At 50.2% G+C, this 24,995-nt stretch overlaps 2 protein-coding genes across 3 annotated transcripts; one reads left to right on the top strand and one right to left on the bottom strand.

The window, feature by feature from the left end:
• The first annotated feature begins 2,118 nt into the window (after positions 1-2,118).
• On the top strand, positions 2,119-14,443 carry LOC113247266 (sialic acid-binding Ig-like lectin 8). Of its 2 annotated transcripts, none has more exons than XM_026488241.3 (7): positions 2,119-2,568; positions 2,772-3,050; positions 3,279-3,326; positions 4,408-4,665; positions 5,333-5,429; positions 5,758-5,841; positions 11,690-14,443. In XM_026488241.3, exons 1-7 carry the CDS (start codon positions 2,124-2,126, stop codon positions 11,697-11,699), a joined length of 1,221 nt encoding a protein of 406 aa, XP_026344026.1. In that variant the 5' UTR covers positions 2,119-2,123; the 3' UTR covers positions 11,700-14,443. The 2 variants fall into 2 exon arrangements, with proteins under 2 accessions (XP_026344026.1, XP_026344025.1); XM_026488240.3 differs by having other exon boundaries at positions 5,758-5,854.
• On the bottom strand, positions 13,892-24,736 carry CEACAM18 (CEA cell adhesion molecule 18). Its single transcript, XM_026488251.4, has 7 exons — positions 24,576-24,736; positions 22,803-23,159; positions 21,348-21,620; positions 19,768-20,046; positions 18,131-18,266; positions 15,517-15,578; positions 13,892-15,152 (listed from the first exon to the last, which is right to left on the bottom strand). Exons 1-6 carry the CDS (start codon positions 24,625-24,627, stop codon positions 15,548-15,550), a joined length of 1,128 nt encoding a protein of 375 aa, XP_026344036.2. The 5' UTR covers positions 24,628-24,736; the 3' UTR covers positions 13,892-15,152; positions 15,517-15,547.
• Between the last annotated feature and the right edge of the window lie 259 nt (positions 24,737-24,995).

Genomic DNA, 24,995 nt, shown 5'->3' with positions numbered 1-24,995 from the left:
ACTAGAAACCTGAAGACACAATGTAGATGATTGTTGAATGAATGAATGAAATTTCCTCTCTCACCTCATGGGAAGAGTTGATAATTCTTCCCTGTCAGATTAACATAAGCTACCCATCTCCCAGCTCAATGAATCCTGGGTTGACAAAGATTGATGAAGGGGGTCCCTGTGTGGACGGTGGTGCATAAGACGGGGCACACATATGATTTGGGCAGTTCAGAAGGCAGTGTCTTTTGAAAGTTGGAGAAGTGGGGCGAGAAGGCCTCCCAGCTCTGATGGCCTGTGGGTTGTAAGTTTCTCTTTTGCATACAGCTAGATTCTCTGTGACTTTCCTGGGTCTCTCCTTCTCATTCTTCTGCTTTTCTTTGCAAACTGGGGACCACGGAAACAGACTGGTCATGGCCCAGCCCTTCTGACCCCAGAGATGCTCCAGTTGACCATGCTGGGAGAGAATGGGTTGTCCAGGCCAGGGGGCCAGGGTGGGGAGATGAGGCTGCAGGGGGACACGCGGCTGCAAATGCAGGAATTGTTGATGGTGTGGGAGTGCGTATGCATACTCAAATCCTGCACCTTCCCTTCTCAGTGACCCAGTGCTGACTGTACCCCTAGTTATGGGTAATGGTTCTGGGAAGGGGTCATATGGGATGGGTAGATTCATGAAGTGAAATGGAAGAAAACAATTTAATTTTTCCTATGCATACAAAGTCTTAAAAACACGAGCAAGGCCATAGTATTAAAGGCAGCATGCTTGGGTGATAAAACTATAAAGAAAAGCAAGGGAACAATTAGCATTAAATCGACTCTTGGGGCTCCTTTCGGGGGAGTGGGGTGTGCGATAGGGATGGGGACCAAGGGGGAGGTCCAAGGTGCCTGCAATGCTTGATTTCTACCTTGTGATGAATCACTGAGTTGTTTTTGTGGGCACCCTTCTGTGTGTGTATCTTATGTCCCTCCCCCAAAATGTGTCAAGAGAACCAACATCCGTGGGAGGGGGTACCACCTACCAGGGTTCCCAGAACCTTCTCCCAGCCCCCAGCCACACAGTTAAAATTCCCCTTCTGTGAATTCAGGTGCACATCTCTTCGCTCATGAACTCCTCACCATCTCGACGGTGGATGACACGTAGCTGGCACTCCTCGCTCCATGTCCCCGGCACACCCGACTCCTGCGAGCAGAACCTGTGTGCTCTGGAGCAATGAAGAGGAGGAGCATGGCACTGTGAGACAGCAGCGGTGAAGAAATCGTCCTGGTGCCAGACAGCCACGACGAAGGGGGAAAGGGGAAGTTTCTATCCCTTTCGAAATCTGCCCCTTCTCTTCTGTACTTCTCCCCATCCCAACCTCGCTTACAATCACAGCCTCAGGTTCCCTTTCCTCCTTTGAGTCAGGCTCCCCTTGACACCCTCGGAGTCTTCGCCTCCACTGCCTGAGTGTCCCCTCTGCCCAAGCTTCCTGTGACCCAACCTTCAACCTGGGGGGACGGCAGCCCCTCACTCTGCCTGTGGTCCCCTGTCACAGGGAGCTCCAGGCATTGAACACTTACTGTCTCCCCACTGGACAGTGACTCTCGGGGCAGTGGCCGGGGCTAGCGTGTGATCTCGTGAGCAAGGAGGGGATGCCTACTGCGTGGGTGCCAAGGGAGGGAGGACAGTCGGCCTCCTCACACCTCCACCCCCGGCCTCCCCCATCTCTTGCATCCCTGTGTCCTGCCCCTGGCAGGACTGACTTCCACAGACATGTACAGTCTGTGAATCAGAGGGTCTGGCCAGAAGGGTCCCGTTTTCACTTTGCAGAGAACACCCCCAGAGGGGGGCGGTATTGGGAGATGGGGCTTGAGCCCTGCACAAGGCGTGAATTTGGCTCCCTGAGGACTCTCACCCTCTCTGGCCTCTAGGCCCAGGGCCCCCAGGAGTGGACGTGTGGTGGCGGATGGCTGATTCCCAATGGCTGTCCTGGCCCTGACAGTGTCTGGGTGTCAAGTTCCTCCTCCGTGGCGTGTCACTGTTCTGACATCACCTGCATCTTCCTGTCGGGCCTTCCTCTGAATCTTGCAACTTTTAGTTCCTGAGAGAACAACCCTGACAAACAGACATTCTGGGGACCCTGGCATTGCCAAGCCCGGACATGCTCCTGCTGCTATTGGCCCTGCTCTGGAGGAGGGAGGGGGCTGACGGCCAGAGGGCACCCCAGAGCTGGGTCAAGGGGGGTTACAGGCTGCAAATGCAGGGCTCGCTGGAGGTGCAGGAGGGCCTGTGCGCTCTCGTACCCTGCAGCTTCTCACTGCCCGAGGACCGTGGGTCTGACTTTACCTCTGCTTTCGGCTACTGGTTCCGGGAAGGGACCAGAGCAGTTCACGGTGCTCCCGTGGCCACAAACAACCCAGGTCGAAAAGTGCAGGAGGAGACCCAGGGCCGATTCCGCCTCCTCGGGGACCCCCGGGACAACAACTGCTCCCTGGACATCAGAGACGCCCAGGGAAGGGACTCGGGGACATACTTCTTTAGGGTGGAGAGAGGATCTTCTGTGAAACACAATTACCTACTGAGCCAGCTCTCCGTTCAAGTGACAGGTAAGGAGCAGACTCCAGGAGAGGCCACAGGGGAAGGACGGGGGTCCCAGGGCAGGGCTGGGATGGGACTTCCCCCCTGGGAGGGGTTGGGGGTAACCCATGTCAGGACTCAGAAGCAGGAGCTGGACCAAACCCTGAGGCTTCTCTCAGGGCCTCCCCTTGGACCTTCCTTCTGATCCCCTTGTCTCCCCATCTCCTCACAGCCCTGACCCACACACCTGACATCCTCATCCCAGAGACTCTGGAGTGTGGCCACCCCAGGAACCTGACCTGCTCTGTGCCCTGGGCCTGTGAGCGGGGCACGCCCCCCATCTTCTCCTGGACGTCAGCTGCCCTCACCTCCCTGGACTCCAAGACCCATCTCTCCTCGGTGCTCACCCTCACCCCACGACCCCAGGACCATGGCATGCCCCTCACCTGTCAGGTGACCTTGCCTGGGGCCAGAGTGACCATGATGAGGACCGTCTACCTCAATGTGTCCTGTGAGAGCCAGGCCAGGAACCCCTGTGTCCCTGATGGGGTCCTGAGGGTGATGGGTGGAGGGTCAGGGCCTGGGACATTGGGTTGCTGGTCCCAAAATCCAGGCTGGGAGAGGGTCAGGTGGACACCTGTCTCCACCCTTTCCCCATTTATGGAGCTTCTGGGGACAGAGGGCCAATGTCCATCAACCCTCCCCATTGACATGAATCCTCCATGTCTTTCTGTCCCAGACTCTCCGCAGAATTTGACAGTAACCGTCTCCCAAGGAAACGGCACAGGTAGAATGGAACTTCCTCCTGGGGTGTGGGGAGCAAGGGCAGGGGCGGGTCCCCCCGTGGGTGAACGAAGGGGTCATCCCCCTCTCCAGCCTCCATGGCTCTGTAAGCAGCGGTCCCCATCGGCCCCCCTCCCCCCGCTTCTGCACACCGCCCCCCACCCTCCCCACCGGCCCCTTTATCAGGAGAAGAGGAGAACAGGGCAACATGCACTCAGCACATCCGTCCCTCACCGTGCATCTCCTATGACTCCTCCTTCCTGTCTTTTATTCTCCTACCCACTGCTTATTTAAGTACTTCTGAACAGGTAATACATTCCCGTGGACAAGCATTCAAAGGCACGGCAGAGTCTGTCCTCAGATGCTCAGTCCACTCCTGGGAGGTGACCCATGTCCATAGGCTGCTCTGAGCCTTGGTGTGTTTGCCTAGAGGATCTGAGGGGACCTCTGATAGCAGCAGTACCGACTGTCCTCGATCTTCTCCAAGACTGTGCAGCATTCCTTCCCCTGGTTGGATTCTGATTCCGTGTGTGTCTTCTCCTATTGGGAAATGATGGCATTCACTTTCTTCTATTAGCCGAAATGCTGCAATAGTAATCTTGTGTCTCCTTTCACAACTGTGTGTTATATCTGTGGGAAAAGTTCCTAAAAGCAAAATGTAGCTTTTATGTTCTTTCCAAGTTGAGGTATGTGGCCAGTTGTCCTGAATGGAGGGTGGACAAGTGTGCACTCCCATCAACAATGCCTTTTCCTGCACTTCAACCTACTTCTGTTTCTCTGTCCCCTCATCCAGTCTGTTTTCAAGTCCTTCTTCTTTTTTTTTTTTTTTTAAGATTTTTATTATTTATTTATTTGACAGAGAGAGAGACAGCCAGCGAGAGAGGGAACACAAGCAGGGGGAGTGGGAGAGGAAGAAGCAGGCTGCCAGCGGAGGAGCCTGATGTGGGGCTCGATCCCAGAATGCCAGGATCACGCCCTGAGCCGAAGGCAGACGCTTAACCGCTGTGCCACCCAGGCGCTCCTCAAGTCCTTCTGCTTTCTCTCCATCTTTTTGTCTCTCTGACCGTCTGTCTCTTTTTCTCCAGCACCCACAGCCCTGGAGAACGGCTCATCTCTTTCAGTCCTGAAGGACCAGTTCCTGCGTCTGGTCTGTGAGGTCAACAGCAACCCCCCTGCCAGGCTGAGCTGGACCCGGGGGAGCCTGACCCTGTGCTCCTCAAACCCCTGGAACCCTGGGGTGCTGGAGCTGCCTCAAGTACAGGAGAAAGATGAAGGAGAGTTCACCTGCCAAGCTCAGAACCTGGTGGGCTCCCAGCATGTCTCCCTGAGGCTCTCCCTGCAGAGTGAGTGCACCTGGTGGGGGGGGGGGGATTGGAGGAGAACAACAGCACCACCCCCAGGACCCCAGCAGCCCCTGAGCCTTACAGGGGAGCTCAGCTCTGGTCTGCATTCCTCTGTGAGGCCAAGTTTTCTCCTGCCACTTATAGTATCATTGTCCTCTTTTTTTCCCCACTGTCCTCTTCTTGCCAGACCAGGGATGTAGGGTGGGGTGAAGGCTGGGGGGAAGCCAGGGGAAGGACGTGGGTCTTGAAGGAGAGGGGCTGGGGCCTGCACAGGTGAGTCTGGGGATGCAGATACAGATCCTTGATTTGTGGGGCAGGGAGGAGGGTGAGGCAAGTGAGGCGCTCACCGTGAGCACAAAATTTAAGGAGAAGCCAAAAAAACCTCAGTAAGGAGAAGTAATACTGCAGTGCAGTGTTTTTTAAAATATAAATGAACGCAAAATAAATATTACCATGAACAAAATATACGCATTTTAAATAAAGACAGGCTGCAATCCACCCCCTGTATGCCTCCCCCACCCGGCCCTCATACCCTCCCCAAGACCCAGGTGCCCCTGTTTGGAGTCTGGCAGAGGGGCTGGAAAACAGGAATCTGGGGTCCTATGGGGAGTGGGAGAAGGTACCGAGTGCTTGGAGAGGAATCACCAGTAATCCAATCTGTCTGCAGGAAAAGCATGGCCTTTCTCAGAGAGGATGCTGGGCGCAGCTGGGGGAGCAGGTGTTACGGCTCTGCTCTTCCTGTTTCTCTGCATCATCGTCATCACGTGAGCATTGAGCATGGGGATGGAGGGATAGCCCGGGGGTGGAGAGGGCAGGCGGGCACAGAATGGAGGGACCTGGATGGGTCGAGACCCTGAAGCAAGGGCAGGAAGGAGATCGATGGCACCTGGGTGAGTCTGTCACAGAACTCTGGCCCCACTCTCCAGGATGGGGAGGCCTGCTTTCTCCACACTGGGGTCTCCAAAATGGGACCACCACTCTCCTACCCCCATTACTCTTCCAGCCCCTTAAGAGAGAACAGAGGAAGGAGTCAGTCTGTCTATGGCACCGTGAGCTGGCCAGACTGAAAGGCTCTCTGGTCTCTTCTCTCAGCGTGAGGTCCTGCAGGAAGAACGCCCCACGGCCATCAGTGGGCATCAGGAATACGGGCATGGAAGGTGCAAACGCTGTCACAAGGTCAGTCTCTCAGGTGAGTGACCTGGGCGTCTTGCCATCTGAGCATCTTTCCTGGACACCTCCACCCAGGATGGCCCCCAGGATCACTCTGCTCAGCATGGCCAAAGTTGCTTTCCTTATCTCCTCCTCCTCCTCCCTGAGGATTCCCCATCTTGGTGACAGCACAACCACTCCCTCCTCTTTCTCTCAGGCCAGAGATGACTCCTTCCGTGGAGAAGTCACCTTCTCTCTGTTCTCTTTCTTCTCCTACAGCCCCAAATTCACCCTGTCTTGTCTATTTGTCCTCTGAAGGACAGCTAGCATCAGCCCCCCCCCATCTTGACCCCCATCATTGCCAAGGCTGCAGAATCTTTTCCCTGGACCCCTTCATCTCCCTGCCTCTCACCTCCCTTGTCCCACACCAAGCAGTCATCTAAAAACCATCACGACCCTGTTCCTCTGTATTGGAACTGCTTGCGTCCATCGTCTAGACCAGAGGCTGGCAACTTTTTCTTTTTTTTTTTTTTTAAGATTTTATTTATTTATTTGACAGAGAGAGACAACCAGCGAGAGAGGGAACATAGGCAGGGGGAGTGGGAGAGGAAGAAGCAGGCTCCGAGCGGAGGAGCCTGATGTGGGGCTCGATCCCATAACGCTGGGATCACGCCCTGAGCTGAAGGCAAACACTTAACGACTGCGCCACCCAGGTGCCCCTTAATACGCTATTTTTAAACATCAAAATGGAGGCAAAAAATCCATGATGAGAAAAATACAAAAAATCTAAAGAATGACATGATCAGTAGACTAAAGTTAGTTAAAAATTATTTAAAATTATTAGTTAGTTAAAAATTGTTTTAAAAATTATTTATTACCATAACTGAGTCTAGAGAAATTGTCAAACACGGCAGCATTCTCATATGAAAACGAGAGAAGCAGAGAAGTTGATTTTTAAAATGTCTTCTCTACGTTTGCTATCAGCAAAACCAGAAATGCAAAATTATCAAAAATTCTGGTTTGGGTATAAATAAAATCTTTAAACTGAAAGTAATGTTTTATTACACATACTCTAAGTTTGCAATAATATTTCAAATTTTTTTCAATTATTTTAATGTTGTGAAAAAATAACCGTTAAAAATATACAAAAACATTTTTTAGGGGCCCACATGTTTTCTTCGGTCTCAAGCTTCAAATGGTTCAGAAAATCACTCTTACTTTCTATTCCATCACTTCTCTGAAAAGGCTGTTTGTGCCTCTGGGTCTTTGCATGGGCTGTTCCTTTCTCCTCAAATGCTTTTCCCTCCCATTTCCACTTCTTCGTTCCTGTTCAGCCTTCACGCTCCAATGTAAATGTCACACTTATCATCCATTTATATTCAGAGTGTGGAATGCCAAGTGACAGGCATTTCAGCTGCCACAGATTCATCTATGAAAAAAATCCCGGGGGTGCATGCGTGACTCAGACAGTTAAGCAGCTGCCTTCGGCTCAGGTCATGATTCCAGGGTCCTGGGATCGAGCCCCACATTGGGCTCCCTGCTTCTTCCTTTCCCTCTGCCATTCCCCCCAGTTGTGCTCTCTGACTCTCTCTATGTCTCTTTCAAATAAATAAAATCTTGGGGCGCCTGGGTGGCACAGCGGTTAAGCGTCTGCCTTTGGCTCAGGGCGTGATCCCGGCGTTATGGGATCGAGCCCCACATCAGGCTCCTCCGCTATGAGCCTGCTTCTTCCTCTCCCACTCCCCCTGCTTGTGTTCCCTCTCTCACTGGCTGTCTCTATCTCTGTTGAATAAATAAATAAAATCTTTAAAAAAAAAATAAAATCTTAAAAAAAAAAGAAAAAAAGTTGATCTTGGGCTCAATAAGTTTTAGTCTAGACAGAGGGGTACAGCCAACAATCAGACAACCAACCAAACAAGTGAGTACAATGTGAAGTATAGACATGTACTTTGGGGAAAAATGCGGGGTACAGAGACTGGGAATACTGGGGAGATGGCGTATGTTTTTTGTCGTTGTTGTCGTTCTTTATTTATTGTGGTAAATTTACCACCTAGCCATCTTTAAATGTACAATTGTGCAACCGATTTCCAGAACATTTTCATCTTGCAAAACAAATTCTATGGGTACGCATTGAACAACAACAACCCACTTCCCCTGCTACTCCAGCCCCTGTTTTCTGTTGGTGTGGGTTCGATGACTTCAGATATCTCACATAAGTGGAACCCTGCAGTGTTTGTCTTTTTGTGACTGGCTTATTTCGCTTAGCATAATGTCCTCTAAGTTTATCCATGTCGTAGCCTGTGACAGGATGTCCTTCTTTCTAAAGATTTATTGATTTTTTATTTTTGAGAGCTAGTGAGCGAGTGTGCAAGGTGGGGGGGAGGGACAGAGGGAGAGCGAGCGAGAGAGAGAATCTTAAGCAGACTCCCCACTGAGCCCGGAGCCCAAAGTGGGGTTCAACCCCACAACCTTGAGATGATGACTTGAGCCAAAATCAAGAGTCAGACACTCAACTGACAGAGCTACACAGGTGCCGCGGGATGGCCTTCTTTCTAAAGACTGAGTAACAGGGGCGCCTGGGTGGCGCAGTTGTTAAGCGTCTGCCTTCGGCTCAGGGCATGATCCCAGCATTATGGGATCGAGCCCCACATCCGGCTCCTCCACTATGAGCCTGCTTCTTCCTCTCCCACTCCCCCTGCTTGTGTTCCCTCTCTCGCTGCCTGTCTCTCTTTCTCTGTCCAATAAATATATACAATCTTAAATAAAAAAAAAGACTGAATAATATCCTGTTGCATGAATACAGCCCATTTTCGTTATCCAGGCATCTGCTGATGGATATTAGGGTTACTTCTACCTCGAGCTATTGCAAATAATGCTGCAACGAACATGGGTGTGTAAATATCTTTTTGAGATCCTGCTTTCAATTTTTTTGGATAAATACTCATAAGTGGAATTGCTGGATCATGGGAGTTGTCATTTTAATTTTTTCGAGAAACCACCGTACTGTCTTCCCCAGGGGCCGCACCAGTTTATTTTCCCACCAACAGTGCACAAGGGCTCATTTTTTCCACATCCTCACCAACGCTTGCTATGTTTTATTTTTTGCCTTTTTAAAAAAGATTCTATTTATTAGAGAGAGAGAGAGAGAGAGAGCGAGCACGAGTTGGGGGAGGGGCAGAGGGAGAAGCAGACTCCTTGCTGAGTGTAGAGCCCAACTCGGGGCTCAATCCCAGGACCCTGAGATCATGACCGGAGATGAAGGCAGTTGCTAAATTGACTGAGCCCCCCCAGGCACCCCCTTTCTTTCTTCACTTTTTCTAGTGGGCATCCTCACGGCTGCGAGATGATATTGTGCTGTAGTTTTGATTTGCATTTCTCTACTGATCAGCAATGGTGTCTCGCGTAGGCTTGTTAGCCATTTGTATATCTTCTTTGGAGAAATGTCTAATTCAAGGTTTTTTGCCCATTTAAAAAACTGGGTTATTTGCTTTTTTGTCGTTGAGTTGTAGAAGTTCTTTATATATTCTGGATATTAACATCCGTTCAGATCTATGATTTGCAAACGTTCTGTGCCATGGCATTGGTTGGTTTGTGGTTTTTGTTAGTGATGATTAAGCAAAAACATGAAGGAAACTCAAGAGCTTGCAATCTATTATGACCAAAGAACACTCTGGGCAGAAGAAATAAGAGGTACAAATGCTCAGAAACAGGACATAGACCAGTAAGCGGAGGACCAGCAGGAAGTCTGTGTAATCAGACAGAGGGAGGCAAGTGCCAACAGGCAGGAAATGAGTTTGGAGAAGTCAGGGTATGTGTAAATCCTGTCTGCTCATGGAGTCCACTGTGGGCATCCGGGGATGTCTGAGCAGAAGAAGGACATGAGCCAGCTCTCATTTTCACAGATCCCGCTGCCTGCTGTGTGTCAGAAAAGACTGTGTGTAGCAGGGACGTTAGAGAGGAGGCTGGAGGAACATTCCAGGCGGGAGATGATGGTGACCAGAACCAAGATGGCGTGCGGAGGGTGGTGCATGAGTGCATTCCAGATGAGGTCTGAAGCTAAAACTAATGGGAATTGCTAATGGATTGAGGGTGGGGTATGAGTGTCAGAAAGGGGTCCAGGAAGACTCCTAGGTGTTTGCACTGAGCAGCTGGAAGAATGGAGGCTTCAATCATTGCGCTTGAGAAGATTGTAGGAGGAAGAGATTTGGGGGAGAAAAGGAGAAGTTCAGTTTGAATCTGCTTGGTGCGTGTGTTGGACAAGGGAACGGGGATTCTAACTACACCATCGGATCAAAGTCCACAGTTCAAGCGAGGGAATGGACTGGTGGTAAAGCTTTGGGAGCCATTAGCCTGTAGATGACAGGAAGCCAATAGAGTGGATGAGGTCACGAAATGAAGTTGAAGAAGGAAAGTGTCTGGGGCCCCTCTCATACTTCGGGGTCAGGGAAATGGAGAGCACCCAGTAAAGTGGCTGCTGGGGCAGTTGAGGAATACCTTGTGGTTAAGAAAAGAAAAGCTTCTATTTAGGGAAGACATTCAATGGGGCCACCTGCTGTTGCAAAGTCCAGAGCGGTGGGGACTGAAAAGGGACCGTTTAGATTTCACTGAGCAGAGGTCTCGGTAACAACAGTGTCGGGAAGTGGTTGTGTGTGTGTGTGTCTTACTTAGAATAATCAAGAGAGAACAGGAGGACCAAAACCATGAACTGTTTTGTTAAAGTGTTCTCTTCTTGAGGGGACAGCAGAGACGGATGCCCCTCCCTGCCCCCCCCCCCCCGGAGCACCTGCCGCTCTGTGGTAATGAATCACATTTAGTGGCTTCCAACAGTGTAAATGTATCATCTTACAGTTCCAGAGGTCCCAAGACCAAAATGGGTTTCACTGGGTTAAAGTCACGGTGTTGGCAGGTAGGGCTGAGTCCCTTCTGGAGGCTCCAGGGGGAGAATGTGTTTTCTTGCCTTTTCCAGCTTCTGGATGTGGCTGGATGGCCCTGGTCTCTGTCTTCAAGGCCAGAAGCATCTTCAAATCCCTCTCTGCCTCCTTTCACTTGTGAAGAGAAAGACCCTTGTGATTACATTGACCACATCCAAATAATCCAGGGCAGTCTCCCCATCTCAATATCCTTAATTCCATCCCCAAAGTCCCTTTTGCCATATAAGGTAACATATTCATAGCTCCCAGGGGGTTAGGGCGTGGGCATCTTTGAGGGGCTGTTTTTCTGCCTATATCACAGGGATGTAATTTCTTTGACTGACTGTCCTTCCACCGAAATGCAAGCTTCCTAAGGACAGGTGCCGTACCCGAATCAAGGCTTTGTAGTTCTCTCTCCCTTACCCTGTTCCTGTCCATTCTATAATAATTCACAATTAGATATTTATTTGTTTAACTCACTTCTTGCCTCCTCCCTCGGTTAAGAAGTAAGCTGCAAGGGGAAGAAAAGAGTAAGTTGCAAGAGGCCGGGCCTACCTCTGCTGTACCATTACAGCATATGCAGTGTCCAGCTCAGGGCCTCAGGCACAGAGGACCTCGGTAGGACACCAGGCTTTGGGGTCAGGAAGAACTTGAGCTGGACCCTGGTTTCACTGGGAACCTTGAACACGCTATTTCCTTGGTTCACCCTCCGTTTTCATAGCAATAAGATGAGGGCAATAATAATACCTTCCTTATGGGGTTGTTGTGGGAAGTCAATGAGATTCACCAGCACCAAATAAAGTGCTATGTATTAAATATTTGAGGAAAGTGTGAATGGAGGATATTCAACAAAAATGTACGTGGGATGAACGGATGAAGGAATTCATGGACCTCCCTCCCCTACTCTCCGCCTTATCCTGTCCCCACCGTTCTGCTCTGACTCCCTTTTCTCTCCCTCCATTCAGGGTCCCCTGATTGAATCCTGGGCAGGCAGCCTTCCCCCGGATGCAGCTACCCTCTGCTCAGGGGAAGAAGAAGAGCTCCATTATGCATCCCTCAGCTTGCATGGGACAGAGCCCTGGGGCCGGCAGGAACAGGCGGCCACTGGTATCGAGTACTCGGAGATCAAGATTCACCAGTGAGAGCCTGCTGAGACCCAGCCCTGGCTTGAGGGATCTTGGCCTCTGAGGGGCAAAGAAAAAGAGGCTGATTCCTGTAGAATTAAAAGGCCTGCAGGTGAAGAGCTATAAGTACAGTGGAAAGAATGCAGACTTTGGAAGCAGGGAGTTTCAAGTGCAAAGCCACACCGCCCCTTTACTAAGTAAACGACAGACCAATCCCCACCTTTCTGTGTCTCAGTTTCCTGCTCTGTGAAACTGGGATGAGAAGCGCTAGCTGCAAGTTCGTGGTGAGAATTCAGTAGGAAAATCCTGTCGGAGCTCCTGGCACAAAGTGTAGGCTGACCACATGCTGGAACCCTGCGCTTGGAGCAGAAAAGTCTTCCTGAGAATTCTGATTCTGGAAGGTTCCAGCAGCAGCCCTCACTCTCGCCTGCTGACATGCCTCCTCCTGGAACGCCCTCCCACCAGACCTTCCTCTGCCTCTGTTCTTGAAAGCCAAGCTCAAGAGGTAGACTTCTGGGTTCAGAAGGGGGTCAAGCAGTGGGACATGATCTCTCCCTATAGAGACAAGCCAAACCAATGAGAAAGGTTCCCAAACGTGTAAGTACATACATATGTATTCACACATAAATTGGCAAGTTGGTTCCAAAAGTTACGTAGAAATGCGAAGGACCTAGAACAGCAAAAACCGTCTGGTAAAAGAATAACACAGTTGCAGAAATAAGACTTTACTATAAAGCTAGAGCAATCAAGGCACTGTGGTATAAAACAGAATAGCGTCCATAAGTAGGGTGTGTATGTATGTATCGAACAGGTCCAAGTCTATTCAATTGGCAAAGGAGGGACTTTTTAACAAATGGCGGTGAACCTTGACCCCTTTCTCGTGTCACGCGCAAAAAATTAGTCTGAGATGAATCATAAACCTAAAAGTGAAAACTATAAAGGTTTTATAATTGTGCTGCCCAGTGCGGTAGCCAGTAGCCATGGCATTTAAGACGTGTTACACTAGGGCGCCTGGGTGGCTCAGGCATTTAGAGTGTCCGACTCTTGGTTTTGGCTGGGGTTGTGATCTCAGGGTCCTGGGATAGAGCTCTGAGTCTGGCTTGCTCGGGGGGTGGGGGGGTGGTCTGCTTGTCCTTCTCCCTCTGCTCCTCCCCTTGCTTGCATGCTCTCTCTCTCAAATAGATAAGTAATTCTTTTTTTAAATATGTGCTATATTTACCGTGCAAAAAAAGAGATAAAAATCTCATTAATAATTTTTAATACTGATTACCTGCTGGAATGATAATATTTTAGACCTACTGGGTTAAATACATTATTATTAAAAGTAATTTCACGGGTTTCTTTTTACTTTTTTTTTTTTATTATAGCTACTAGATTTTTGAAATTACATATTTGGGTGCACTGTTTTTCTATCAGACAGAATTGCTCTAGAAGACAATTTAGGAGAATATCTATGGGTATGCAAAGATTTCTCACAGGACATCCACAACAGTAAGCATTATGTATATGTTTTTCATTAAAAACCTCTGTTCATCAAAAGACACAATTAAGAAAATGAAAAGGCAAGCCATAATCTGGAAGAAATATATATAAATATATATATCCCTGAAAAGGGACTTGAACTTAGAATATATAAAGAATTATTACCAGTTTATAACACAATAACCTAATTTTTAAAATGGGGAGAAAATACGCAATCATATATTTCACAAAAGAAGAGATCCAAATGGCCAGTAGGTACATGAAAGTTGGTCAACACCACTGGACATCGAGGAAATGAAAATTTGTCACGACGAGATGCCCTATCGCATCTGTTAGAATGGCTAAAATCAAAAAGCCTGAGCGCACTAAATGTTGGAGAGGGTATGGAGGAATTGGAATCCTTGTATATTTCTGGTGGGATGTAAATAGTACGACTGTGTGTTCTGTACAACAATGTGGCGGTTTTGTATACAGTTAAACATAATATACCCACTCTATGACCCAGAAATTCCACCCCTAATTTTTACTCGAGAAGGATGAAAGCAACGGACCACACAAACATTTGTACATGAATATTTATAGCAGCATTATTCATAATAACCAAAGGTAGAAACAACTCAAATGCCCATCAACAACAACAACAACAATAACAACAACAAAAACCCAAATGCCCAACGACGAGTGAATGGATAACCAAAGTGTTATAGCCAAACAACAGAATACTACTCACCAAAATAAAAGAATGAATAGTTGGCACATGTAAGAACGTGAGTGAATTTCAGAAACATGTTGAGTGAAAGAAGCCAGATACGAAAGAATATATAGTCTGTAATTCCACTTAGATGAAGTTTAAGAACAGATGAAATTAATCTATTGGGACAGAAATTCACAGAAGTGGCTGCCTCTGTTTGGGGGTGTGTGGCTGGGGAATAACTTCAATGGTGCACAAGGAAACTTTCTGGATGCAGAAAACTTTCTATATCTTGATCGGGATAGTAGTTATAGGAGTGTATGTATTTATCAAAACTTATGGAATTATACATGTAAGATCTGTGCATTTTACTGTACGTAAAGCTACCTTTGACAAAAAATAATAAAAAAAATTAACAATAATGAAAAGGCTTTGGGTAAAATTCAACAGCCGTAACTACTTAAGACTGTAAGGTGGGGAGATACAGGTTTAGATATAGAAATAGTATCACGCCCACTTCTGTTCATGGGTTATGCAGTGGTTCACTCAGGATGTGCTTGGTTTTCTGTCGTTCAAATGAGGTGGTTTGGGAAATACCTGTGAATCTCTGCATTTTGACACATAGAATAAGTGAGCACGGAGACCACGCAAAAAGGCAAATGCGTGAACAGAACATAGAAATGGCACCGAGATGCGTAAGCATGTACGCACCTATTTTCAATCTGCCTGCACGCATTGAAGATGATTGGGAAGACAGTGCTGGTCGGCCCATCTGAGGACGGGCTGTTAGCTGGGGGAAGTGGGGCAGGAGGTGCTAAGAACCCTAGCTGGTTCTTCCAATTCTACTGTAGAATCAAACATACACACTGTACATATTACATCAATCAGTTAATTTCCCCTCTTCTTCCCTCTTCGTAAGGACGGTCCCACCAGGTGCAGCTTTACATTACGCATTGCTAACAAGGAGCTGTAAGCATTTCCTGCCTTAGTGAGCACCTTTCTCCAGCGTGGCTTCTAACCATGACAGATTAGCTCAACCTGTGCTCGTCCACTTAAACCATTCCTGGTTGTTGGGCATTTAGAGGTTGTTCCATTTCCCCGTCACTGACAGTGGTTGTCTTTGCCTCTTCTCTGGTGGTGCCACGGCGTCAAGGTGAGGAAAAGGAGAAGTCAGAAGCGCATTTGCTGGTGGAGAAGAGGCCTCAGAATGAAAGCACGGGGTTCCACATAGGACCCGCCCCAGCCTACTTCCCATTGACTGGCTCTGATTGGCAGATGAAGCAGCCAATGGCCACTCTGCCCTTGATGTCACCCCACCCCCACCCCATCCTAGGGGCGGACTCCAGACTTCCTCTGGGAGCCTCCATCTCCCAACCTCAGTGTGACTGGGCTGGTTCCTTCTCTTGACTGTCAACTCCAGCTGGACCCTGTACCCTCTCCAGCCTAGCCCATCCCTATGGGGACTCTCAGCCCTTCTCCCTCGCTCCCACCTCACCTTTTTGCCCATCTGGTCTTGTCCTTATGGTCTAAGTTGGACGCTCGTGTAACCGGGACTGCCTAGGGGGAGAAATCAGGGAAGACGTCACATTTCAGGTCCTTAGGAAACAGAGAATGCAGGAGAATCCTGGGGAGATGAGGCATCAGCTTCTTCTGTCCACGCCCTCTTTTTGAAGGACCTCAGAAGTAGCAGGGGATGAATCTGGGAGCTTAACCTCTACACTGAGAGTCCTCCATATTCCCCATATGTTTTAGTGTTTCTGATGTCTTAAGGGCACTGGAGGAAGATGCCATGGGGCAGCAGATGTGGGGAGGGAAAAGAGGCTGGGTGTACCTGGGGAAGAAGCTGGCACTCCCTGGCCTAATTACTAGTGATAATAATAGTAAGTTATTTCACACGTATAATATGCCAGACACTAGATGATTTATAGAAATTATATTGAACCCTTTCAACAGTTACACAAAGTAGAAACTTTAACCCTGTTTTGTGAGTGAAGAAATAGGAGTTCAGAGAGGTGAAGATACTTGCCTAAAGTCACACAGCTAGAAAATGACAGAGGTTAATTCTGAACCTGGCCTCTCTGACTCCCAGCCCCCAGCTCTCATGCATGCCAGACTGGAGAGCTAAGACGAAGGAGAATGGGGCACCTCCAAGGAGAATGGGGCAGCGGAGACGTTCAGTTCACTCCTGGCTGTGAGGAGGGGGTTATACCAGGCTAGACAGCTTTTTTCAGGCTGTAGAAGAAGAAGTAAACTAGATATCCTGGAACCACTCTTAAATTCTGTAGAGATTATCGTGACTAGTTTGGAAAAGTACATTGAATGATAATGCTATCAATAATACTTAAGATTTTCTTGAGTGCTTACTATGTGCCAAGCTTTGTTCCAAGCTATTTGTCAGTGATACCTTTCTTTATCCCCATAGCAGATATCCCTGTGAGGTCAATACCAGTATTACTCCCATCTTGCGCATAGCAAACTAAAGCACAAATGGGCTCACTCTCACACTGACGGTCAATACTGTAAGCTTCTTGACAGACCGTGCAATGATCACGGATAGGCTCCATATCAAAATACTAAAATGATTTGAAAAAAAGAATGCGTCTTCTAAAATCTTCACCGTCATCACCACAACCAATACCACCACCATCACAATCACCACCATCACTGCCATCGCCACCATCACCACCACCACCATCGCCACCACCATCACCACCACCCCCATTGCCACCATCGCCACCACCACCATTGCCACCAGTATCACCACCACCACCATCGCCACCACCATCACCACCACCACCAACACCAATACCACCACTACCACCACCATCACCACCATCACCAACACCACCACCACCACCAACACCACCATCATCACCGTCATCACCATCACCACCATCGCCACCACCATCACCACCATCGCCACCATCATCACCATCACCATCCTTGCCACCACCGCCACCACCGCCACCAGCACCACCACAACCACTACTTTAGCATCACCAGCATCAGCAGCACCAGCATCCCCATCATCCCCATCATCACTGCTTTCTTTAGCATCTACTGTGATGGTTCTCAACCAAGGCGATTTTGCCCTTGGGACTTTTCTGATGCCTAGAGTCATTTTGGTGGTCTAATCTTAGAGTGATAGAGGTTATTGCTTCAGGTATCAAGTGGGTAGAGGCCAGGGATGCCGCTAAGCACACTGGAGAGCCTTACCCCTGCCCCCGAAATAATTATCTCGCCCCAAATATTGATAGTGCTGAGCTTGAGAAATTCTGATCTATCTGTACTGAGAATGTTGCTAATTGCTTCTTCCTCCAAGAATTGTGTCTAGCCCCCATATCTCCCTTCAGGGCGGACATTACCCTTCCCATCCTCCAGGTGGGTGAAGAGGACCTGAGGCGAGTGTGATCTACTCGAGGCCACCCAGACAGCTGGAGGCAGAGCTGAGATTGAAACCCGGATTAGAATCTTCCCTCTGACCAAGCTCTTCCCCTGCAGTTGACTCTACTACCTGCTTCCCCAACTTCGCTTGGTAACTAGTGACTACCACGTCCCAGACATACGCTGGATGCTTGGCACCCACGCTGCTCATTCTCATGGCCGTCCCTCTAGGTGGACCTCTGTATCAATGTCATAAACACAAAGAGACTGGGATGAAAAGAAGTTGCCGAGCGAAACCCAGTTTCTTTTTTTTTTTTTTTAAGATTTTATTTATTTATTTGACAGAGATAGAGACAGCCAGCGAGAGAGGGAACACAAGCGGGGGAGTGGGAGAGGAAGAAGCAGGCTCCTAGCAGAGGAGCCTGATGTGGGGCTTGATCCCAGAATGCTGGGATCACGCCCTGAGCCGAAGGCAAACACTTAACGACGGCGCCACCCAGGCGCCCCGAAACCCCGTTTCTATTTAGAGGCAAGACTGCCTCTACACGGTCCCTCTCTGCCACCGGCTGCTGGTCCGCGACCTACCTGTCTGCCCCAGATGATTCCTGACAACCCATTCCTAGCTTGTCCCCTCCCCTCCTGGCTTTGCCTTCCCCTCTTGAGGGAGTGCTCTTGAGACCCAGTCCCCAGCCAGCACCCCACCCTCGACCCGGGGCAACAGGCACCTGGTGGAGAAATGGCTGACCAAGGTGTAGATCAGGATTCCGCAGACATAGATGCCGCCCAGGACGGTGAACACGATCAGCCACACCACTTTGGCTCCCGAGATGTAGAAACCTTTGTTCACGGCAGGAATGTGCTCTGGAGGAGAGGAGACAAGGGGTCAGGGGCGCCATTACCCAACCCCTCGCTCACCCATGCATCTATTCTCCCGAGATTTATCAGCATCTGCTGTTCCAAGTGCTAGGAACTCAACAGTGAACAAAACAAACTTCTTGCCCTCACGGGGCTGACATCCCAGCTGGGAAGTGGACAGTTGCCAATTAAGCAAAGAAATGTCTAGTATCATTGCAGGCAGCCGGAAGTGCTCCGAAAAAAGAACAAAGCCACTCAAGGGGGTAGAGTGACAGGGTCGAGGGCCGAGACACAGGGTCATTAACTCATTGCACTGAGGGCCAACTGGGTGTCAGGCACCGTGCTAAGCACCAGGGACAAGGAGCGAGAAAACGCTCTCCCAGCCACTGTCCTCCTGAAGCTCACAGTCTGGTGGAGTTAGAAAAGTGTGAATCAGGGGCGCCTGGGTGGCTCAGTCGTTAAGCATTTGCCTTCGGCCCAGGGCGTGATCCCAGGGTCCTGGGATCGAGCCCTGCATTGGGCTCCCTGCTCAGCGGGGAAGCCTGCTTCTCCCTCTCCCTCTCCCCCTGCTTGTGTTCCCTCTCTCGCTGTCTCTCTCTCTGTCAAATAAATAAATAAATAAAATCTTAAAAAAAAGAAAAAAGAAAGGTGTGAATCAGTCAGTGCACAATTGTTCACAGTTGGTCGGTCGTGTCTGGGGCATAGCAGGTGCTTTGTAAACCGAGTGGAGCGACCCCAATACATGTTTCCAGCCCACATTCAGTTGTGTTTGTGGCTCTCTCTGGGACAAGCCACACTGGTGGCTTGTCATGCACGGTCTGATTTAATTCTGCCAGAAGCCTTGTCATATAGGGACCCTTTCTACCTCGACACTACAGATAGGGAAACTGAGGCTCAGAGAGGCGCTCTTCCCATTGACAGACTCCTTCTCAAGCCAAGTTCCAAACATCACGTCCACAACAGATCCCTGCTTCCCCCGCACCACCTCCCCCTCCGGCCTTTCCACTTTCTCATCTGGAGGCAACCAAGTAAAAGAGCTGAGGACATCGGCTGTGCGGTCGGACAACCAGAGTTTGAACCCTGCCTCCTCTGTTGATTGGAACTGGAACCTTGAGTGAAGCGCTCAGACTTCCCACAACTCGGTTTCCTTATCTGTAATGGAAGTGGTGTCCACAACAGTCACTTCCTCTGCGGGGAGACTGCAAGGGTCCCACAGATTAGAATGGCGGCTGGCACACAGTAAGTGCTCAGTTAATGGTGGCTGACTGTATCTCCCTGGGATTCACCCTTGCTCTGATCTGAGATCCCTGAGGGCTTCCTAGAGGAGGCGGCTTTGGACTTGGACCTCAGAGGACAGGGCGGGTGGGGGTGGCTTTTACTCAACAGTCGTGAGCATGGCATCGCAAGGTGGAGACGGCATCCGTGATGACAGGCACTGCCTAGGCGAAAGCATGGAGATGGGAAGATTTGGGGAGAAAGAGCCCCTGAGGCGGGCTACTGTACTCACGGGGCTGCTGCTGGATCTGGAATTCTCTGTACATGGTCAGCTGGGTCACGGGGTTCCCCACGACGCATCTGTATCTGCCCGTCTGCTCCAGGGTCAGACTTGGGAGAGTGACGCTTGCCTCTGAGAAGCTCAGGAGGGAGCCATTGTGGATCCACTGGTACCTGGGACTGGGTTTGGAAGTGGCGCTACACTCCATCGTCACCTGGGAGCCGATCTTAGCGGACAGGACGCCTTTGAAGATATCAGGACTGGTACTCAGCCACACGCTGTCTGGTCCATCTGCAGAGACAGGGCAGGAGACCCAGAGCTACGTGTTTTACCCCTTGGGGTCCCGTCTCCTTCCCTCAATCCACACGCAGTCCTCCCTGAACGGGAGGTGCCCCCGCTTGGCACCCCGAGCACCCCCTAGACCCAACACACGCAAGGCAGCTGTGCCAACAACACGACTATAATGATAGCATCTTCCATTACCAAGTGCTTACTCTGACATGACAGCCCTTCACGTCACAATAAAATAGGAATAGAAGCAGGACATCAGGCCCCCTGCACATGGGGCTCTGTTCCAAACACTTAACAGGTTCACACACCTGCTTAAGCCCCGTAAGAACTCATATGACCGATTTTATAGATGAGGGAAATGGAGTCGCAAGGAGAGGATTAGGGATTTCATGGTCCCCTAGTGACCCACAAAGGGACTAAGCGAATTCCCCCGATGGCCTGGGAGGAATCTCCCTGCAGAGGCAGCCCCTGGGTCCTGGCTCTCGGCTGCAAACGTCCCGCCAGTAAGCTGTGTCTGGAGGTCAGGAACTGTCTGCTCTGTGACCGCTTTCTCTGTGTGATCGCCAGGGCAAGCTTGTTGGGAAATCTGACGGATTTGCGTGGTTCTAGATTCAGATGTGAAAACCATTCAAGACTTGGGCTTTTTTTTACGGTCGAAAGATGTGAAAGAATTTGGTAAATGTGAAAAGTCCTGGAACATTGAGAAGATCCAAGAAGTCGATGTCTTCGACTTACAAGACCTGTTTGAGATTTTGGGGAGGTCTGGCTGGATGGCGTACTTGCCTTGGTGGGCGGCCGAAGGATCGTGGAGAAAAGAGAATGCATGAAATGTGTTATTTAGCTTTAAAATCGAACTGTCTGTTTAAGGGAGTATAGTCAGTTCAGTCTGAGTAAAAGGAAAAGTGGAGGTGATTTGACTAAATTTAGAAAGCCAGAATAAAAAGATCAATGTATTTGAAGGCTCACGGGAACATGGGATTTGAATATTTAATAAGCTGAATGTCATTTTTAAGAAACCATTAGTTGTAAGCAGTCCCGTCTTTACAAAAGCCAGATCTGAACAAATTCACACTATTTCTAATCTGAGGCGTAGGAGTTAGGGTCCGCATTTTAAGTAGCAGATCGTTCTGTGCAGTGAGGGTGATTCTAAGTCCGATGAGCTGAGATTCAAACCCGGATCTGGCTGGCTGAGGGCTGGCTCATGGGGTTTCCTCTCTCCAGTTCTGCCTGTCTTATTGCTACGTTCCTGGGAGGCTCTGAGCCCACCCCCCGGCATTACTCCGTGGCCCCAGACCACTCACAGTTCACAGTCAGAGAGATAATTTCACTTCTCTGAAGAATCTCTGGGATGCTTTCTATCGCACAGTGAAGTGTTCTGTCATAGCGGCTGACCCGGTGGATGACGAGGGTCTTGAGGTCCGGGGAGATTGTCATCCGGTCATTGCTGGATACCTGTACGTAATCCACGTACCACTTGACGTTGGTGGCCTTAGTATAACAAATGGCGGCCACAGAATCCATGTCCTCTACCAGAGAGCTGGCGTTGGCCCAGATGTCTGGCTTGCCTTCCACATCTGGGGGAAGCAGGAAGAAGACATTAGGCGTGGGGTCTGCCTCCCCAAGCTCTCCTCCTCTCCAAAGGGGCTTCTGGGGTAGGTTGGTGAGAAGGCAAGACTTGTAAGATGGGGTCTGGGGTCTTGGCAGGGAAGCAGTCCTAGAGCTGTGAGGGACAGAGAAGTAGGGAGTGGGCATGAGTGCTTGAGGTGTGGGCACTTGCCTGAGGCCACCGTCCTATGTGTGGAGTCGCCAGTGTGGCCTCCACTGCAATAATGGTGAGCTCTTGGGACAGGCATGTGGCCTCATGGTTATTTCCGAACCCGGAACCTAAAACCAGAATGCCCCCCACTGAGGAGCCACGGGTAGAATTGAGTGACAGGTGGCATTGGGACGCTTTAATAATTGCTCCCATTATCTGAGTCCCATTTGCTTTACAGATACTCCCTCCAACCTTACAACAGGCAGTGGTAGATACTATGCCCATTCTGCAGATGAGGAAACAGAACACCACAGAGGGAAGATGAAGGCTCAGGGCCGTGGGACATATACACCGTCAGAGGTAAACACAGGGCTTCCTGTCTCCAAATCCACACTCTCCCCCCAGCCCTGTGAGCCCCCAGGTGCTGTCTGTAGGAGACAGAATTCCAAGATGGCCCCATGATCTCCAGCCTGTATCATCCCCTCCAATGTGGTTGAAGCCCACGACTTTCTTCTAACCTATACAGTATGGCAAAGGTGATGGACTGTCACTCCAGTCGTTCCCTTTATGTCATATAAGACTCCTTCTTAGAGGACCAGAGAGAGAGAATTCAGCTGACCTTGAAGAAGCAAAGAGTCATGATGTGAAATGCGCACGGACAGAGCCACACATGAGACCACAGCCCCGACTTGACACCCTGTGAGTCTCAGAGCACAGCACCCGCCCAGACTTCTGACCCACAGGTACGTGTGCCGATAGATGATGGCTGCTGTTTGAAACGGCTGCTCACGGCCCTTTGTTACGCAGCAGTACGTAGCCGATATGCTGATGGCGAAACCGGAGCCCTGGAAAGTGACCCATCTCTGCCGGAGACGCTGGACCACCATCTTCTAAGGCTCCCACTGTCACCCGGGGGTGGAGGAGGCTTGGACAGTATGATCTCCGAGGGCCCTCACTCCCAAAGCCCCCAGGTCTGGAAATGGGCGACCCGCCCACGCACCTTGAACTTCCAGCCAGCCAGTTGCGGTCTGGGTCCCGTTGCCAGTGTCCACTCTCACGGTGTAGTTCCCTGTGTCATTTAGTGCAGATCTCCTGATGGTCAGGTCACCCATCTTGGTCACGTTCTCCCGGCCGCTGTACATGGGCCCGGTCTGCCAGGAATGGGAGGGGGGGTTGTAGCTGACAATAAAATTATCCGCAGTGCCATTGGTACCGCGGTGCCAGCTATATTCCTGAGCGTCTTCGGTGGCATTTTCAAGGATCAGGATGGTCCGAAATCCCTTGAGCCCTGTGAGCGAGTCTGGGCTGATGTAGATTTGGCCAGAGGCTTGGAGGATCCCACGGGCCAGGAGACTGGCTGAGGAAGACAAATAGGACACACATACACGAGAGAGAGAGAGAGAGAGAGAGAGAGAGAGAGAGAGGACTGAGGTTGATTTACACCGTCCGGGAAGCGATCTCCAGGGACACTGGTGAACACGCCATGGGTTTCTAGCTCCCCAGCCGGTCCTCTCCTCCCCGCCCACTCAGCCCCTGTCCTGGTTCATTCCTTCCTCATCCTCTTCCAGCCTGACTTCCTCCTTGGACACTCGTCTCCAACCCATCCTCATACGACAGTTATGTGGATCCTTATAAAGCCCCAGTTGTGACCCTGCTCTCTCCCCTGCCTAGGTACCTTCCATGGCTCCCCAGCACTCTATGGATAAAGTTCAAACTCAACGTGGCTTATGAGACACTCTTAGAACTGGTCTTTATGATTCATTCAGCCTCCTTTTGGATCATACCCACCCCACCCCATGACCCCATGACCCCCCCCTTCTTCAGTCATTCATTCATTTGTGCTTTCATTTATCAGAAAATACAGTAGATACACTGTGTGCCCCAGACATAGGCAGCTCTCCTGACACATCACACTCTCTCCTGACTTCAGGCTTTCACACATGCTCTTCCCTGTTCCTGGCACACAGATCCATGTTCCCTTCTCCCCATTCCCCCCGTCAACTCACTTCTACTCGGCCCTCAGTTCTCAGCTTTGATGTCCCCTCTTCCCCAGTCTGGGTCAGGAGGCCCCTTGGGGCTCCCCCAGCCTCCTGGGCCCCCTCATCTCCATCCCTGTCACTCTGGGTCATCGGAGTCTGCTGGTAGATCTGCGTCTCACACCAGACACCCCATCACGGCATCCCTGAGCATGGGGCGGAACCCAGTGGGAAGAGCTCGGTTGATATCTGGGTGCTTAAGGTCCCCCAAGACTGTCTACGCATGTCTTTGACTTGGCATCTGAATTCCGTAGAGTGCACATGAATGTGGGTGAGGATCTGTCATCCCCTAAGCCTTGGCTCCACGGAGGAGGAAAAGACACTGAGACCCCCCACTCCAGGCCCCCAGGTGTAGACACTAGTGGCATCTGAGGACAGGACACAGGGTGGCCAGTGAGACATGATAGTTGCCCCTGTCAGGGGGTGTTCAGAGGGTCGTGGAGGGAAGGGAGGGGTGGGGAAGGAGTCCAGCTGGGGACAAAAGGGAGTGGATCAGGGCAGACTAGGCACCCAGAGAAGGTGATTTCTGGCAGGTGTGGGAGGGGGTCCAAGTTCATCACTCTGGGGGGGTTGGGGATGAACACTGTGTGTGCGTGCGTGCGTGTGTGTGTGTGTGAGAGAGAGAGTGTGTCTATGGGCGAGGTATGCCCAGGTACGTGAGCTCATGAAGGTCCTGGTGCCAGTCCTGCCCCCCTCTCCTCTACCGCTCCCCTGCCCTGCGGGTTCAGCTGTCTTACCCAGGAGAACCAGCTCCCTCCAGAGTCTGCATCTGCATCTGGAAAGGTCCATGGCTTGCACGGGTCCCCCTGGGCTAGGTGTCTGTCCAGGGACCAGGCAGCCTCCTCTGCCTCTTCACAGACCTGTGTCTCTGGCTCTGAGCTGCTGGTCCCCAACCCCCTTCTCTGCCCCAGGGTGGACTCTGACCCCAGTGCGGGCGGGGCTGGGGAGGGGACGCTTGGGGAGTTGTTATCTTTATGACTTTAAGCTGCCTTTAGCTTATCATTTATTTGCCTCATTTTTCTTTTTTTTAGTTGATTACCTGGTTTTTTAAAGTTGATTACCTGGTTACAAAAAAAAATCTTATGTTCACTTTTCGGAAAACTGGCAAATACTGAAAAGCACAATAAATACATCAGACTTTTTAAAATGTGGGACAG

Source organism: Ursus arctos, unplaced genomic scaffold (assembly GCF_023065955.2).
Source record: "Ursus arctos isolate Adak ecotype North America unplaced genomic scaffold, UrsArc2.0 scaffold_19, whole genome shotgun sequence".
In the NCBI taxonomy this organism is placed as follows: Eukaryota; Metazoa; Chordata; class Mammalia; order Carnivora; family Ursidae; genus Ursus; species Ursus arctos.
The sequence above is the reverse complement of the archived record's forward strand: the minus strand, read 5'-3'. Positions and strand labels throughout refer to the sequence as shown.

Excerpts from the sequence above, each read along its gene's own strand:
- CEACAM18 (XM_026488251.4), bottom strand. The coding sequence starts at position 24,627 with ATGGACCTTTCCAGATGCAGATGCAGACTCTGGAGGGAGCTGGTTCTC. Across the intron at positions 23,160-24,575 it reads GAGGGAGCTGGTTCTCCTGG|CCAGTCTCCTGGCCCGTGGG; the intron begins GTAAGACAGCTG and ends TGTCTTCCTCAG. Across the intron at positions 21,621-22,802 it reads TGGCTGGCTGGAAGTTCAAG|ATGTGGAAGGCAAGCCAGAC; the intron begins GTGCGTGGGCGG and ends TGCTTCCCCCAG.
- LOC113247266 (XM_026488240.3), top strand. The coding sequence starts at position 2,124 with ATGCTCCTGCTGCTATTGGCCCTGCTCTGGAGGAGGGAGGGGGCTGAC. Across the intron at positions 3,327-4,407 it reads CTCCCAAGGAAACGGCACAG|CACCCACAGCCCTGGAGAAC; the intron begins GTAGAATGGAAC and ends CTTTTTCTCCAG. Across the intron at positions 5,430-5,757 it reads CTCTGCATCATCGTCATCAC|CGTGAGGTCCTGCAGGAAGA; the intron begins GTGAGCATTGAG and ends CTCTTCTCTCAG.